At 38.2% G+C, this 16494-nt stretch overlaps 1 protein-coding gene across 4 annotated transcripts in view; it reads left to right on the plus strand.

The window, feature by feature from the left end:
• Positions 1 to 16494, plus strand: part of LOC126183645 (uncharacterized) — a 285471-nt gene that overhangs the window by 238995 nt on the left and 29982 nt on the right. For all 4 annotated transcript variants that reach the window (XM_049925787.1, XM_049925786.1, XM_049925788.1 and 1 more), the window contains 3 exons: positions 2482 to 2609; positions 2725 to 2865; positions 9557 to 9727. In XM_049925787.1, the coding sequence (XP_049781744.1) occupies positions 2770 to 2865; positions 9557 to 9727 (267 nt within the window). In that variant the 5' untranslated portion in view covers positions 2482 to 2609; positions 2725 to 2769. The remainder of the gene's footprint in view (positions 1 to 2481; positions 2610 to 2724; positions 2866 to 9556; positions 9728 to 16494) is intronic.

Here is a 16494-nt window from a genome sequence, read left to right on the forward strand (position 1 = left end):
GCAGCATTTCTTCTCAATTTGACAAGAGCAATTTCTAAGCCTCATGTTGTGGTTCTGGGCGATTTGCAGTCTGCTGTTAACTTTTAAATTGGTGATGTCTTCATAGGCGTTGCAGTGCCGAAATTAAGACCGCGCACATTTATTACCGCATTTCTATATATAATGTAGTGTAAAAGTGGTTCACTTTTCTTGTAATGGATGTGCAGTGACATTGGTGCATCCTCGCCACATTTTATTTGATTTCCTCTCATATTTTATGGTATGTATGTGACAGTTCCAGTTTGCGGCTGATCTTAAATTCTACATTCACACTTTATTATACACCCTTAGGAGTGTGACTGAATTGGGCACCTCCCAAAGTGTGCGTCTGCCATAGGCTCCACGAGACAGCGCTTTGCACAGGTTCTAGGGGAACACTGATGGTTGGTAGATTTCAGGCAAAGTTTATGTAGGCAACCAGCGTGATTCGCGACTGCTCAGCTGCCGCCTACAATTGAGATTGGTCAGAGCTGGGTCCAAGGCTCACATATCTCACTCCATGGCATCCCAGATGTACTCAGTAGAACTTAGACCAGATGACTGGTAGGGGGTATTGTATTGTATTAAACTGGGGACCTAGAAACGATAGAGAGGCTTCATACCACTGTAGCCCTCAGTGGTTCACAACATTCCACAGCAGTCTACCCACCCCACCGCTGCCCCACACCGAACCCAGGGTTATTGTGCAGTTTGTCCCCAGTGGAACCCCCCCTCTCCCCCTCACCGCTAATGTCTCGTACCAGACCCAGACGAGTGTAACCCCAAATGTTTGCATGATGGAGTAATTATGGTGTATGTGTACATGGAGACAGTGTTTGCACAGCAATTGTCGACATAGTGTAACTGTGGCAGAATAGGGGGAACCAGCTCGCATTTGCTGAGGTAGATGGAAAATTGCCTTAAAAACCATCCACAGGCTGGCCAGCAGACCGGACCTCGACACTAATCTGCTGGGCGGATTCGTGCTGGGAACCGGAATGCCATCCCACTTGGGAAGCAGCACAATTAGACCACGCAGCTAACCGGGCGGGCACTAGCAGGGAGTACTCAAGGACCTGCATTGCCTTGGTGTGTTCTTCAAACCCTTCTGACAATCAAGAGCGATGATCATGTAGTACATTATTTAACTGGAGGCATAGGCAGCCTACAGCACAAACAAACAGATTGTTATCTTCAGATAGTATTGTCTGAGGTTGAGAAATGAAGACATTTCGTCCAATTTGAACGTCTCCCACACAAAATGTCTTCACCACTCAACTGAATGGTGCCCTGTTGGCAGTCGGCATAGTATGGTTTTTGACATACTCAGACTATGCCCTTAGCATGTATGATAGACTCACCACTCTAGGCGACCTTAAAATATTCAAAGATGGTGCTCCTGTGCCCTTGTTATAGCGTGAGTAAAATAACTTTGTGATTGATTGACAGACTGCATTGGTGGGGATCAGGATTGCCAGTGTACAGCCAACTGCACTTGACAGCCTCTGCATCTGTCTACAAAACAGGCAATCCAGCAAGTTTGTGGTGCTTAAGAAAGAAGTATAATTTGCCCAGATTTTAAGTGATCAATGAATTACTACACTATGACACATCGATCTACTCCCACAATAAGTGTGAGTTGACAGTGACTCCTCTCATGAACATGGTATTGCACATGGCGGTTGACTCAAGTGGCAACAACATTTTCCTCCAAATCAAGATACTCGTGGTACACCATTGACATCATAGCGTGTGTAAATCCGAGTGTCTGCACCACAATAGAGTGAGTGTTTCTTGTGTCAGGCATCTGTGGTATGATCATGATCATATGTGGCGATGTCGCATATCTGGTGCGTCGTGAGAGGGTGTGGATTGGACAGCAATTATCATCGCCATTTGGGTCAGTCCCTTGGTTAATACCTTGAATAATCTTGCTAATATCCTGAAAGCGGAGAAGTTCAGTCTTTTTGCCTAAGTGAAGTGGTAGCTACTACTGGCTCTGCTATACACTTCTTGGATACAGAAAAGTAAGTATTCATCATCCTGCCACGAAGTTCAAGTACTTCATATTATTCATCTTACCCTGCAAGAATGGCAGTAAGCATATAATAAGTTAATTTAGCTTTTGTTGCTATCAAGTACTCAGTTTTCTTTAGCCCTTATGTTTATAATATGTATAAAGAGAAACATGGACAAAATTTACTTAATTACTGGAAGTAATCTTGCTAATTGTTACACAGTAATGTTTCATCTTTTAGGCTCTGTCACACTTGAATTTTTATTCTTTGATACTTTGTCCTCTATGCCTTATCATAACTTTACGATTAGTGAATGTGCTTCTGTCTCTTAATAATGTTATGAGTTTTATTGAAAATTATATTATAACTTGCTTATAAGATATTCAAAATTATAGGTCCACGATTGTCCACCGGATTTCTCCACAGTTTTATTTTTGCTTTACAGGAATAGAAGCCACGTGATGGTATATATCAAAAATCAGAATTAAATACATGAATTGGAAGCTGATATGTGGGCGTCGAGTCGTACATTCTTGCATATACAACTCCTGAGACTGGAATAGAATGCATTAGGTAATGATTGTAATCCAATTAAATTTTTAAAAAAAGCTAATGTTATATATTTATTTCACTATTATTATGATATTATACTGCAACATGGTGTCTTGAATGTAACATTGTGTTCTAGGCCAACGGCTGCAGGGCTTGGAGGTGCGAACCACGGTGGCCAAGCATGTGGCTCCGCAGTGAGCAGCGTGAACGAAGGGCTGTTGCTGTGTCCACACGTGGTGGTCGCATCACACGACGACGCACAAATCTGCTCAAAGAGGTATGTGTGCAAAAGATTTTGATAATAAGGAAGTAGTTGTTTCATCTTCTAGACTCTGTCACACTTGCATTTTTATTCTTTGATATTGTCCTCTATGCCTTTTCACAACTTTACGATTAGTGAATGTGCTGCTGTCTCTTAATAATGTTATGAGTTTTATTGAAAATGATATTATAACTTGCCTATAAGATATTCAAAATTATAGGTCCACATTAGCTGTTCGACATTGACCCTGTGATCATACAGAGAAATGATAAACTGTACACAGGCCAATGTATGTATGTGATGAAAGTTGATTCTGCTGAAAGAGTGAATTTCTAGTAGAGGTATAGGTTTGTCATTTCTTGTTTTGTTTGTACGACTACTGATTCTACCAACCCATGTTTTCTTTTATTGACTCTCATAATTGTGTTGCCAGTAACAGCTTATTTGTTTATTTTTTGATGTAGTTATAACCTGTACATAAAAACATTACCAAAACCAGTGTGATATGTTGTACAAGTACACTTACTTGCTCCACCTCTAATTGTGTTATTGAGTGAAGTGACACAGTGGTTAAGACTCTGAACTCACATTTGGGAGGAGCAGTCTTCAAATCCCTGTCTGACCGCATGGATTTAGATTTTCTACGATTTCCCCGGGTCACGTTGGGTGACTAGCTGCAAGATTTTTGAAAAGGACATGCCAGATTTTCTGTTCCATCCTTGTCCCATTCGAGCTTGTGCTCCATTTCTAATATTCATTGTTGGTAGAACTTTGAATCCTATCCTCCTTTCTAAATACATTGTAATTGATTGATTATTAGTGTGCTAGATACACAAGGCATACTTTTTGACAAAAGTCATTATTGGTGCAGCAAAGTTGTGGTCAGGAGCAGGTTCTGGTTAAAACCTCTTGGATGGAGCAACAACTTCCCATACAAAATACCTTCCAACTTAAGTCTGCATATGGCACATGGAACTAAAAGTGGCCTAGCCATGACCTGGAATGCTGCCACAAAGTTTTCTTCTAAATTGTCAAGCAGCATGTAGGTATCAGTATCGCCTGGTAGTGCAATTGGCGTCAGACCTGGCTGATCCACTGATTGTGTACTTTCATCTATCTTTGACATGGTCTCATGTGTTACACGAGATGTGGAATAGGTTCCACCTCATTGGAATCTACACATGTTTTCTGAGAATTTCCATTTATCACTGTGACCTGTGGAATGGGCAGAGATTGTACTTTCAGTAATGAGAAGTCGAAGGTGAGGATGGAGGTAAGGGCCTATAACTGGTAGGAGGGCAGGAAGAAAGTTATGTGACTGTTTGAGCCTTGAGTTGATATTATGAGAGGTGTATGCTCTGCTTGGTGTTGTGGCCCAAGTTTATTCCAGTGGGAGACCAAATGGTTTTGACCAGTTAGATCTGCAAACATCTGATGCCCTGTGTTGCTGATGACAACATCTGCATACTTTCTTAGGTGTGACCAAATGTGCTCTGCTGAGCTGTGACTGTTAAAGAGGTAGACCTTCAAATAATAAGGAAGCTTGTTAAAGCTTCTGTGGATGATATCAAGAATTCAGTCTCTTATGTCAGAGTTGTAAACCTCCTATGCAGCTGCTCCACATCTGAATTGGATGCCAGATGAAAGACATAGCTGGTCGGCTTTGAGATAGAGTTATGCATCTGAACTGTTCAACCTCAGATGACATTGATGACACAATTTGCAGACCCTATTAGACACTACTATGTATGGAACTCCCTCTATATTGGATAGGGCCAGGATAATAGTGTGCGCTACAGTTAACAGTCTGTTAGGATAAGAGAAATGATATCTGCACTCTACAACCTCACCTGTGTGTATTACAACTTTATAAACCACTTTAACCCATTCTGTATGTGGGAGTTCTCATGATAAGCTTGTGCCTGGCTATAATTTTCGTCTGCTGAAATTGCACCATATTATTTATATTTCACAGAAAGTGGAACCCAATCATTACCACATTTTAATACAACATGGTCTGTTGTATTTTTGGTAAGTTACTAGTTCCTGTTGTAACTACTGAAGCAGATGATGTGAACTGTTCTTTGAATATTTCCAAAATCTAGTGAAATAAGCTGAAATAATGTCACAAGTTGCCATGATGTCTTGCATACAGTTTAATGCTAATCATTTAGTTTTATTATGAAATTTAAATTAATTTACCATAAAGTGCTACAGTTCTCAATGTAATCAGTTTTGCACTGTGTACTTGCAAATAAATTTAAGAGAGGTATTGATAGATTCACTGATTTTATATGAAGCATTATTTGTTTGCATGTAATTGAAATGTGTTGTTCTTGTGGTCTTCAGATCAAACATTGGTTTGATCCAGCTCTCCATGCTATTCTATCGTTTGCTAGCCTTTTCATTTCTGAGCAACTACTGCAATCTATGTCCTTCTGAATCTGCTTACTGTGTTCATCTCTAGGTCTCCCTCTATGATTTTTATTCCCCACACTTCCCTTGATTACTAAATTGGTGATGCCTTGATGTCTCAGAATGTGTCCTACCAACTGATCCCTTCTTCTAGTCAGGTTGTGCCACAAATTTCTTTTCTCCCCACTACTATTAAGTACCTCCTCATTAGCTACATGACCTACCCACCTAATCTTCAGCATTCTTCTGTAGCTCACATTTTAAAAGCTTGTATTCTCTTCTTGTCTAAACTGTTTATCGTCCATGTTTCACTTCCATACATGGCTGTTTTCCATACAAATACTTTCAGAAAGGAATTCCTGACACTTAAATTGATACTTGATGTTAACAAATTTCTCTTCTTCAGAAACGCTTTTCTTGCCATTGCCAGTATACATTTTATATCCTCTTTACTTCAGCCATCATGGGTTATTTTGCTGCCCAAATACTAAAATTCAACTACTACTTTAAGTGTCTCATTTCCTAACCTAATTCCCTCAGCATTGCCTGATTTAATTTGACTGCATTCCATTAGCCTCATTTTGTTTTTGTTGATGTTAATCTTATATACTTCTTTCAACACACTGTCAGTTCTGTTCAGTATATTAAAATTATAATATTGATGCCACTCCTTAAGTTTTAACTGTGTAGTAATTATTATTATGAAATCTGGAGACACACCCATGGGTATGTGCATTGACACAAGCTTTTATCCACTGTGTGTATCCTTATCTGTGAACTCTAGCCATAGTAATTGGTCTTATGAGAAGTTTGAGACAAAATCCACAACCAACAGGCACATGGCATCTCTTCTGCAGTCCAGTATAATTTATGTGGAGCTACTTGCAAGGGTGCTTCAGTTTAATCCATTGTGATAAATATGGTGGTGGGACTGTGCAATTTCAGTTGCATGTGTTTGCAGTCCCAGTCCACCCTCAATTTCAGCACAGATGCCTTGCTAATATGAATGTTGTTGCATCAAAGCATTCATCCTAGTCATCTCCTAGTGTGAGCAGTGTAGCAACTGTAGGATCATGTCTGGAGCATTCTGCTTCTGAGGCCAACAACAATAACCTGTCTTGAGATTTAATTGGTGTCCCAAAGAAAAATAAGTTCTCTTTGTTGTTCCATATTATCCCAGTTAATGGAGACAAAAAAAAAAAGGTTGAACAGGGATGGGGGGGGGGGGGCAAAAATTGTGTAGTTGCATATTTTTGTGTGGTGACAGGAGGGGTGGGGGGTGGGGGGGGGAGGGATGGGATTGGACTGGAGCATCATTTAAATGTCATTGTTTCATATTTTTCTTGAATAATTACAAAATAGCAGCTCCTAGTGAATATGCTTTCCAGTGAAAATTAAACTGCATTAAATTTACCACAAAAAAGTCCTATTAATTTTCCCTCGAGGACAAATACATTTCACATTACAGGGGATGGAAGATGGCAGAGTATTAAAAATGGTGTTTTAATAGTATAAAATTACTGCTTACTGTTGGATGAAGTGGGTAAAAGAACAAATATTAAATGTGTGTACCATGTGTATGTGCAGTAGAGCTGTAATAAGGGATATATTATGTTCTGGGGGTGTAATAAGGTGGTGGGGGTGGATGGTAGCAGTGGAAGTGGAGGTAGGCCACCAGATTGTAGTCATTCAATCCCCCCCCTCCCCCCCTCCTATGGTTTGCAAACTGAAGTATGAGCAGATGATTTCCCACTATACCTGCCCCACTATATCACAAGAAGCAACTACATAGTGCTTCATGAAGTTATACTGACCCTCTGCTCCACACTTTATGAAGCATTGGTGATATAGTGTGCAGACATGTCTGGGGGGGGGGGGGATATTTTCCACAAAGTGCATTAGCAATACATGGAATACAGGTATGAATTACTAATAATACTAACACAAGAAATGCATATGGACATAATCTAAATAAATCTTTGCCAGAGTCATCTGGTGTGGCAGCTGTAGCATTTTTCCAGGAAAAGAAACTCCCCCCCCCCCCCCTAAGAGTGCTTCTTGATTTTCATTTTTCAGGGAAACTGTAGAGTCCTAGCATTTCATGTCCACTCCTCTTATGTGGGTATAAAAAAGAATGTCGATCAGCCCATCATTATATAATGGAATTACTTTGATTTTATTAAATAAGTACTTATTTGCAGCTGCAGTTTGCAGTTGTCATGTGAGTTGCTATGTAAGAATGTTGAACAGCTGGATATTTCAATTATCTACCACAGTGAGGAGTCTGTTCGAAGTGTAACATGCTATCAATATGTATTCTACAATGTCAATCTTATTGACTCCACTATCACTGGCTGGAATACTTTTCACAGCATGAGGGGTATCACATGGACCCAAGGCTCAGTTCTCTCAACATCTGATGAGGCCCACGGGCTTCACCTAGGTGTTATGGAACTTCATATATATCGGCACAAGTCAAGCAATGCATTACTGCAGATTACTGTTCTAGGCTTGAATGTGATTAGTCCTTCTGTCAAGCATATTCACATCCACCTTGGAAGATAAACTGCGAATATGTGGTAAATGGCTCTGCTAAGTGCAGTCCACTCTTCAACTGCCAGAAATTCATGAATGGAAGAGATTTAAGCAGTCTACCAATAATACAGTTAATAGTGAGAAAAGTGCAGTAATTTTTTGGTCATTCATTAAGTCACAGCTTTAGAATATGCTGTCAACCATAGAGAGCAGCAAGGTTCCACATTTACCAATCCAGTCCCTTTCCCACAACACTACATAGGTTCCTGACAACATCACACTGAGAAATAATGCACTTCTCAGCCACTGTTTATAGAAGTGTACTTTACATATAAGATCACTTAACAACTCCAAATAAGCACTCACTTCATAAACTGAAAATAGTCACACTACATAAATGTGAGCTCAGTGAAGCTCTGTTGTCTGCTCACTTAAGAGAACTGGACAGAAAATGCTGTTGATGTATCTGTCTGTAAACTGAATATTAAGCAGTGCTCATGGTAAGGAAACTTGCCTTCCCCAAAAGAATGCTACAGCTACTGTACAGGATGACTCTAGCAATTTAGAACAGTGTTCAGAGATTTACTTAGATTCTATCCATAAGAAAGTAGACTAATGTAGTTAATTACAAACAGCTTCATACAAATAAGTGATCTGCCTGCTCATCACTGTGCAGTCATATTTAATAGCCATGTGAACATCTGGCGTTGTCCATCAAAACTGTTTGTGCTGCTCATATTGATGTTGTCTTCCAGTGGGGTATGAGAGATTTCATTTCGAAATGGGAAAAGTCTGCTTTTTTGTGCAGTGCTTCATCAGTCGCATCTTAGGTTTCTCACCGTGTAGAATGAGCTACTATTAACATTTTTTCATTCCATTGTTTGATGTTTTCTCTTATGTCCAGTTTAAACTTCTTTTATGTTCTTCCTATATCTTGTGCATCTACTTATCTACAGCTCATGTTCCCACAGCCATCAAGGAAATAACATCACAGAGATGGGTGTTGCTTCTGCATTTGAGGGTAGCAGATTGTAAAATTCTCATCCATAAGTTACGATTTAGATTTTCTGTTGTTTCTTTACTTAATTTAGATAAACACTGATGTAGTTCCTAAAGTAAAGCCATTCCAATTGAATTATTTTCCAGTTGCTTGTCCAGATAACCTGGTGCTCCAGATCTACATATAATCACCTCTGTTACTAAGAAATGGGGGTCTGATTCCTGTCTACTCAATCTGATTCAGAGTTTCTGTGATTTCCTCAATTCAGTTGAGGTAATTGCCACAATAGTTCCTTTGAAAAGGACATGACCAATTCTCTTGGCCATTCATGTCCAATCTGAACTTCGTCTCTACCTGTTATGCCCTCATTATTGATGGGATATTAAACCCTAACCTTACTTTCTTTTTTGTAAAACTCATCTCTGTATGAATATAACATAAACTCTAAATAAAAGCAGAAACAATAAGTACTAATGTTTTCTTTTTGTGCACAGTTTTCCTCCACCTAACCACCACCTGCTGATATCTGTTGTCATTTCAGATGAAAAATTTCAGAATGCAGAATGTTCCATATCTCCAAAGCTTTTGTTAGCATTTGTTAGTTTATATGGTGTGATGTAGTAATATAATGCAATGTTTTATTTTTTCTTGGATACATATCATCTCACATTAACTAAATGTCTAAAAAAATATAATCTGTACTGTGTTGGATGAACACATTACTAGCTATAACTTTTATTGTTTTAATGTTCACAGACGTGTCGAGAAAATGTCCTGCAAGTGAATGGCCACAATACTGGAATACCTACAGTGCGTGAAGCAAATGTGCGTCGTACACGCCGCTTGAGTGTGACTAGTGACCAACTGATTTCTTCAGCACCTCCAATGCGACACATCAAAAGTGATGCCAAAGATACATTGGTGACTGTTAGTACTAATATTGATCTTATAAAAATTTACTTAATATTACAGTCATGGTGTGAGAATGTGAGGTACTTGCAAAATGAAACTTTGAAAATAATTAAGAGTTGTATATTGATGTTCAGTTAGATTAGAGTATTGCCTGTGAAAGGTATACATCAGGGCTTGGCACAGTTTTGATTTCTCAGTAAGCTCCAGTTTTGTTTTATTAGCTGTCAGGATTATGATGCCTCATTTTGATGTAGTGGCATAGCATCAAGTGAATAACTGTCTGTAGTGTAGTCTGGAACACACAATTGCTGTGGAACTCTGACACTGATGAGCTGTTCATTGTTTGGTACACGTGAAGTAACCTCACCTCTGGAACATGTTCAAAAACTGGAAACATTCTGTGAGCTGACTAGTTGTATTGTTTGCTGCATGACAGTTTAGAAATAGAGCATAAATCAGCTTAGCATCTAAAACGTGTGACATTGTTATTGAAGACTAGCAGTATGAAGCTGTTTGTCAGTAAATACGTTCGTCTTATAAAAGCAGACAAGAAAATATTAGGAATTCTAAAATGAAATCCATTTGCTGTAAATCAGTGTGACATTTTCCTTGGATAAGTCCCTTTTGAAGAAGAAATTCAATTACAAAGTGTACAAAAGTATAAGGTTCCTACATGTCTTGCAACAAAAATCTTTGACACTACCTATATCACTAATACAACTGGCTTTCTCATTCTGCAAAGTGATGGTTGTCTTCTGACGGTTCCTTTTTCTGAGTACTCTCTTGATTCACTGTATGGATTTAAGAGCGTTGCTGTTTATGTATTGTCTTGGCCCATTCAGATGAGCTGTTGTTTCTATTAAATGGAATGGGAATTTATACATTTATATTATATTGTGAAATAAAATACTTCTGTGATTTATATCTGATCCAGCTAGAACTCAAAACAAATAAGATAATAATTTCTTCATGTCCAGTTGCTTGCCATTTAATGACTTTTACAATCCATTGAGCATCTACATCTATGTCTACATCTACATCCATGCTCTGCTAGCCACAGTATGGTGCATGGCGGAGGGTATCATGTACCCCTATTAGTCGTTTCTCTCTTTGAATGTTCTGTTGAACAATTAAATAATGGTTGTTGTTTAAAAGTGAACTATGGATGTAAAAAATTGCAACTGACAACACTTACCTCTGAGTGCCTTCAAGAAGTGCATTCAACAATAGTGTAAAAGAAAATGGAAAGGACACTTTCCACAGAATTGGTGTACTGTTTGACTTGTGGAGATAAATTCAGATTCACAGTTATCTGGATGCCAGCAGGTAATAAAACTTCACCTGCAATCACCTTAACCAAATGGTAATGATAGTACTGTCATGTTCTTATTGGTTGCCTTTATGGTTATTTTTACTTCAGCACCATAATCTCATTTCAAATGCCAAATTCAGTCTTCTTATCCATGCCACTTATACTGTAGGCAGTAGCACAGTAGGCTACCATGAGTGGAAACGTAAAGGTCCTTTTATATGCTGTGGACAGTAGCATGGATCCCATAGGACATAAAAAGTGTTGGTGAGCCATTGTTAATTATGATCACTCTTAACAACCCACAACTCAGGGAGATTAGTCAGAGTTGCAGTCAAGGTATCAAGGCACACACATCCCTCTCAGAGTTGCCTCGGGATTGAGCACAGGTGAGCTGGTGAGGGTGTCCTCATGTTTGTAGAATGGTCTACAGACCTTTCTGACATATGTTGGAAGCAGTGAGACAGTGGGTAGTCTTGGTGAAGTTGTATGTCTCCTGTGATGTGCTGTAAGTCAATAAATGACTATACATGATCAGATAGCTGACTCTAATGTCATTCACCAATGAGACAATGACATCTATATGAGAGGCACCATTTCATCTCATGTAAACATCCCCTACATGAGAATACCTTAGCCACGGTGCTTTGTTGGAAATTGAGGTTCATTTCCTCATGTGGTTTCCAATGTACTTTGCACTACCATTGGCATGTACCACAACTTGTCAGTACAGGCAACCTCTTCTCAGGTCTCAAGCATCCAGTAGTGGTGTTCTGCACCTGTGCATATCTCTGTGGCATGTAGCGAATGGAGGTACATTTGAGGGTCAGTGACTTCTTTCCCCATAGCAACGAGATGGTTCTGGAAGGTATGCCTATTTTCAGATTATTAATGTCCAGCACTGAATTGGCAACTGACGTGCTACTCTGAGGAGTTTATATCTACTATTGTAATCCATTATAGTTAACAGCCATACCTGTCATCAACACATTACTGCTCATAGCATTTGACTTAAATTGTAGCAGATTTGTTGTTGAATCTTGGAACACATTCTGAACTCAAACACAATGAGGTATCTCAAACAGAGTGACCTCCTCCATGCCAACAAACACAGATTTCAAAAACATAAATCATGTGAAATCGAACTCACATTTTTCTCACAGGACATCAAGAAAGCCATGGATCAAGGCAGTCAGGTATTTCTTGATATCCATAAAAACACTTGACTCAGTACCACACCTGCACTTATTATCAAAGGTACAATGACATGGGGTATCAGACAAAATATTTGACTGGAGTGAAGATTTCTTGTTAGGGGGGACACAGAATATTATCTTGGATGGAGGTTCATTGAAAGATGTAGAAGTAATGTCAGGTGTACCACAGGGAAGTATGTTGAGTTCCTTGCAGACAATCTTAATTGTAACTTCAGATTTTTTGCAGATGATACTATTATCTACATTGAAGTACAGTTTGCATGAAGCTGTACAAATATTCAGTCAGACCTTGATAAGCTTTCTAAGTGGTGCAATGGTTGGCAGCTTGCTTTTAATGTTCAAAAATGTAAAACTGTGCATTTCACAAAAAAAAGAAATAGTATCCTATGAAAATAACATTAGTGAATTACAATTAGAGTCTGTAAACTCATACAAATACTTGGGTATGACACTTAGTAGGAACACGAAGTCAAATGATCGCATATGCTGTTGTGGGTAAAGCAAGTAGCAGACTTGTTTATTGGTAGAATACCAGGGAAATGCACTCAGTCTATAAAGGAAATTGCTTACAAATCACTTGTGTGACACATTCTAGAATATTGCTCAAGCGTGTGGGTCCTGTACCAAATAGGACTAACAGGGAGTATTGGATGTATACAGAGAAGGGCAGCACAAATGGTCATAGTTTCATTTTATCCACAGGAGAGTGTCACTGAGATGTTGAAAGAACTGAGCTGGCAGACCCTTGAAGACTGATGGAAACGGTCCTGAGAAAGTCTACTAACAAAAGTTTCAAGAACTGGCTTTAATGATGACTCTAGCAATATACTGCAACCCCCTACATATCACTCTCATATTGTGGGGAAAGGATTAGATTAAATACAGCACACACAGAGACATTCAAAACAATCACTTTTCCCATACATGAATGGAACAGGGAAAATGTCATAATTACTGGTACAGTGGGACTTGCCCTTTGCCATGCACTTCACAGTGGTTTGGAGAGCATAGATGCAAATGGAGATTCCCCAAATCGAGGTGCTCACAATTCTCCCATGACACTGTGCCACTTGAAAACCTCAATGTGTTATGATATGTTAAGGTATGAGGGCATGCCAGTCATAATACACACTGAGCTACTACATCTGCAGAACAGTTGTCTTTGATTTGCTTGTTCATGAGTGTATTTTAATGTATTACACTTTCAAATGCTATAACATAATTTTTTCATGATTTATTTTCAATGAACTATCAAATTTCCTTCAAGCACAACAGTTTTAAAGACATGCTGTAGATGTTTGGACGAAACTATATGTATTTTCTCTCATTCACTACATAACTCTTCAATGAAGTGTGTAGATTGACTTAGATTTTCCCTTTAATATATTTCTTTTTCTACAGAGGTAGACTTACTTGTTACTGACTCCTGACAAAAGTGAAAATGAGAGCAATAATTTCCTGTAGTATCAGATATGGAACTGCCTTAAAAAGAAGGGAACCATTAAGTCCAAGACCAAACCTTATTGTCCTCTTTATTATTATTTAGTCAGCAAATACATTCGTGAGCAGTTCTTCATCACAGAATACTGTATGTGAAGCACACTTTAATACATTACGAATTTTGTCAATTCTACTGTCATGTGCTGTGGTGTAACAGGAATAAGAGGACACTGATCTAGTAATTATTAGTCAGTTAACTCCATTCATATTTCACGGATCATTTTTCATCATGATATGAAATGTCTATATTTCTGAATGCCCCTGTTGTCCTCAAATTTTGAACAGGGGTTAACTACAGATTTCGTAAGGGAATGAATGTGTTACATAAATATTATGAATGGTGTCGTTGTTAGCATGAGTAGGTGGTTAAACAGTCATGTACAAGAGTCTTGATGTTATATGCTACAATCAATCTTTTTTGCACATTCTTGTACAATGAGTACATTATTCGAATGTGTAGGCATGCTCGAGAATATTATTCCATATGACATTAAGTGAATGGAAATATGTGAAGTAAAGTAACTTTCTCACATTTTGATTCCCAAAACCACGTGTCACATGAAGAGGAGAAGTTGTTAATGTCAGCCCATAGAATGTGTGTTTCCAGTGTGATTTCGTACCAGTATGATAATCCAGAAATTTTGAACACACAGTTTTACATATTGTATTTGCCCAGTGTTCTGCTGTTGGTGGTGAAGTTTCATCCTGCTTTGTACATAATGATGAATTGTTTTCTCTCTAAATCCATTTTCAGAAAACATTATTTTACTGACAATTTTCGTTCTGTTGCTGTGCCTTTAGAGAAGCTAATAAAATGCTTGCATCATCAGCAAAGACATTTATTTTTGTCTTCTCAGTATGAAATGGTACATTAGTACTGATCTGTGCTCAGTTATATGTATACACTGCAGGGCCTATTCCTTTGGACACGCATGCACATCTGAAGGTAGACTGAATTATTCTTCATAACAACACAGGCACTATAATGTTGTGGTTAACAATTTATTTCAGCAAAACTTAAAAAGTACTTTGTCATTAGTGAGTCAGTGTTGTGGGAAATGTTTAACCTAACAAAACCAACAGATTAATTTCGGAGTGGACAACGTTTTCTTCAGTCAGCAGAAATTCAAGATGAAGCAGACATCATCCCAGAATACAAGTCAATTAAAGACAGTAAATTCAGGAGATGCAATCAATAAAGCTCATATAAATTTCATGGTTTCTTAAACTACAATATCAAGGAATCAGAAACAGTAAATACAATGAAAACAGTTCAGAATTAGGACAGGCACTGTGCATCAAAGGAAAAGTTAAAGTATAATACTCGAAAATATGATGAAAGTTAAGGTAGGAATCGGGTGAATAAAAAATTCCAGCTGTAAGTGTAATGAATGATGAGCTAACAAAATGTGTTGTTATACCTGGCTGCACTGTGTGATAGCACATGGTGGACTTGCATCCACCTTCATACCACTGATGATGAACTCCTGCCATTATTTGTCACATATGATATGTTTTATCTCTATAGAATCAGAATTTTAGTACCATAAGTTTAGATGAAGTGGTTAAAGAGGTTTCCTGCATGGTGACATATCATTCTGGGGGGCAGAATTAGGATTTTCATTAAAATATTGTTGCATCTGAAAGGTTCAGATGTTCTTCAATACAGTAATTGAGAGAATTATAAATCTGTTAGTCACTTCTCTGCTAGAGTTCCTGCATGCCTACTTGACTGAATACTTAAAATATTATGTACAAAGAATAAAATAAATGCTTTGTTTCTAATGAAAAGTCCTTTTTTGTGGAGGCATCTATTTGTAGTAGCATTGCTGCAGTACATACAAAGCAGGGATTGGACAAAAGCTTCTGATAACAATATAGATTTTTGAATGTAGTGATAAACATGAACTCTGAGAGGAATGTATAGTAAAAGGAATTAAAAATGAAAGAAAAAATATTGTTTAAAGAAACTTAAAAATGAGGAATTGCTGGAGAGTAACACTGCACTTCTCTCCTTCAGTTTTTCTTTTTAGTTCCATTTCTTTGGATGTCAAATGCTGATTCAAATTCTGGTGGACATGCAAGTCTTCTACTTGCATCCATCTCATCTAAAACAAAGTGATACTGCACGGTTGTTTTTCTTCGGTCCTCTATTGCTTTATGACTCATTTTCTGTTGCTTTTACATTTGTGGACATCCTTTCATGAATATTTTTTTGCTCATTAGTTTAATTGGTTATTGTATTTAGTCTGTGTCTTTCTTGACGCCTACTAAATTTGGTCTAGGTTTAACTCTATAAAAATCGACGAGAAGCAGTTATTTTATTCTTGATACATAGAAATAAGAGTTCCTCACTGTTGTCAAGCCCATAAACTGTAGTCTAGTAGATCATTGAGATAATTAATAAAACTGTGCATATGATACATGATGCACGGGCTCTTTTTTTTTTACCCTCATTTTAGGTGCACATTATTTTTAGACCCATTTCCTGTGACATGCGGTGTAAAACAGGGCTGTGTACTGACTCCCACACTCTTCTCACTTTATTTTGCAGCTGTTATGAGAGACGTGACCGAAGCCTGCAGTGGTCAGAATGGGTCTTGACTCGAGAACAGACAAAAGTGTCTTCAGCATCTCTCGCCTCAGAACAAATAGTCACGTAAATAAAATATCTGTCTTAGAAATTCTTTACGCAGATGACGTATGCATGATGGCTAATTCTCCTGAATCTCTCCAAACATACATGAACCTGCTAA

Source organism: Schistocerca cancellata, chromosome 4, assembly GCF_023864275.1.
Source record: "Schistocerca cancellata isolate TAMUIC-IGC-003103 chromosome 4, iqSchCanc2.1, whole genome shotgun sequence".
Taxonomy (NCBI): Eukaryota; Metazoa; Arthropoda; class Insecta; order Orthoptera; family Acrididae; genus Schistocerca; species Schistocerca cancellata.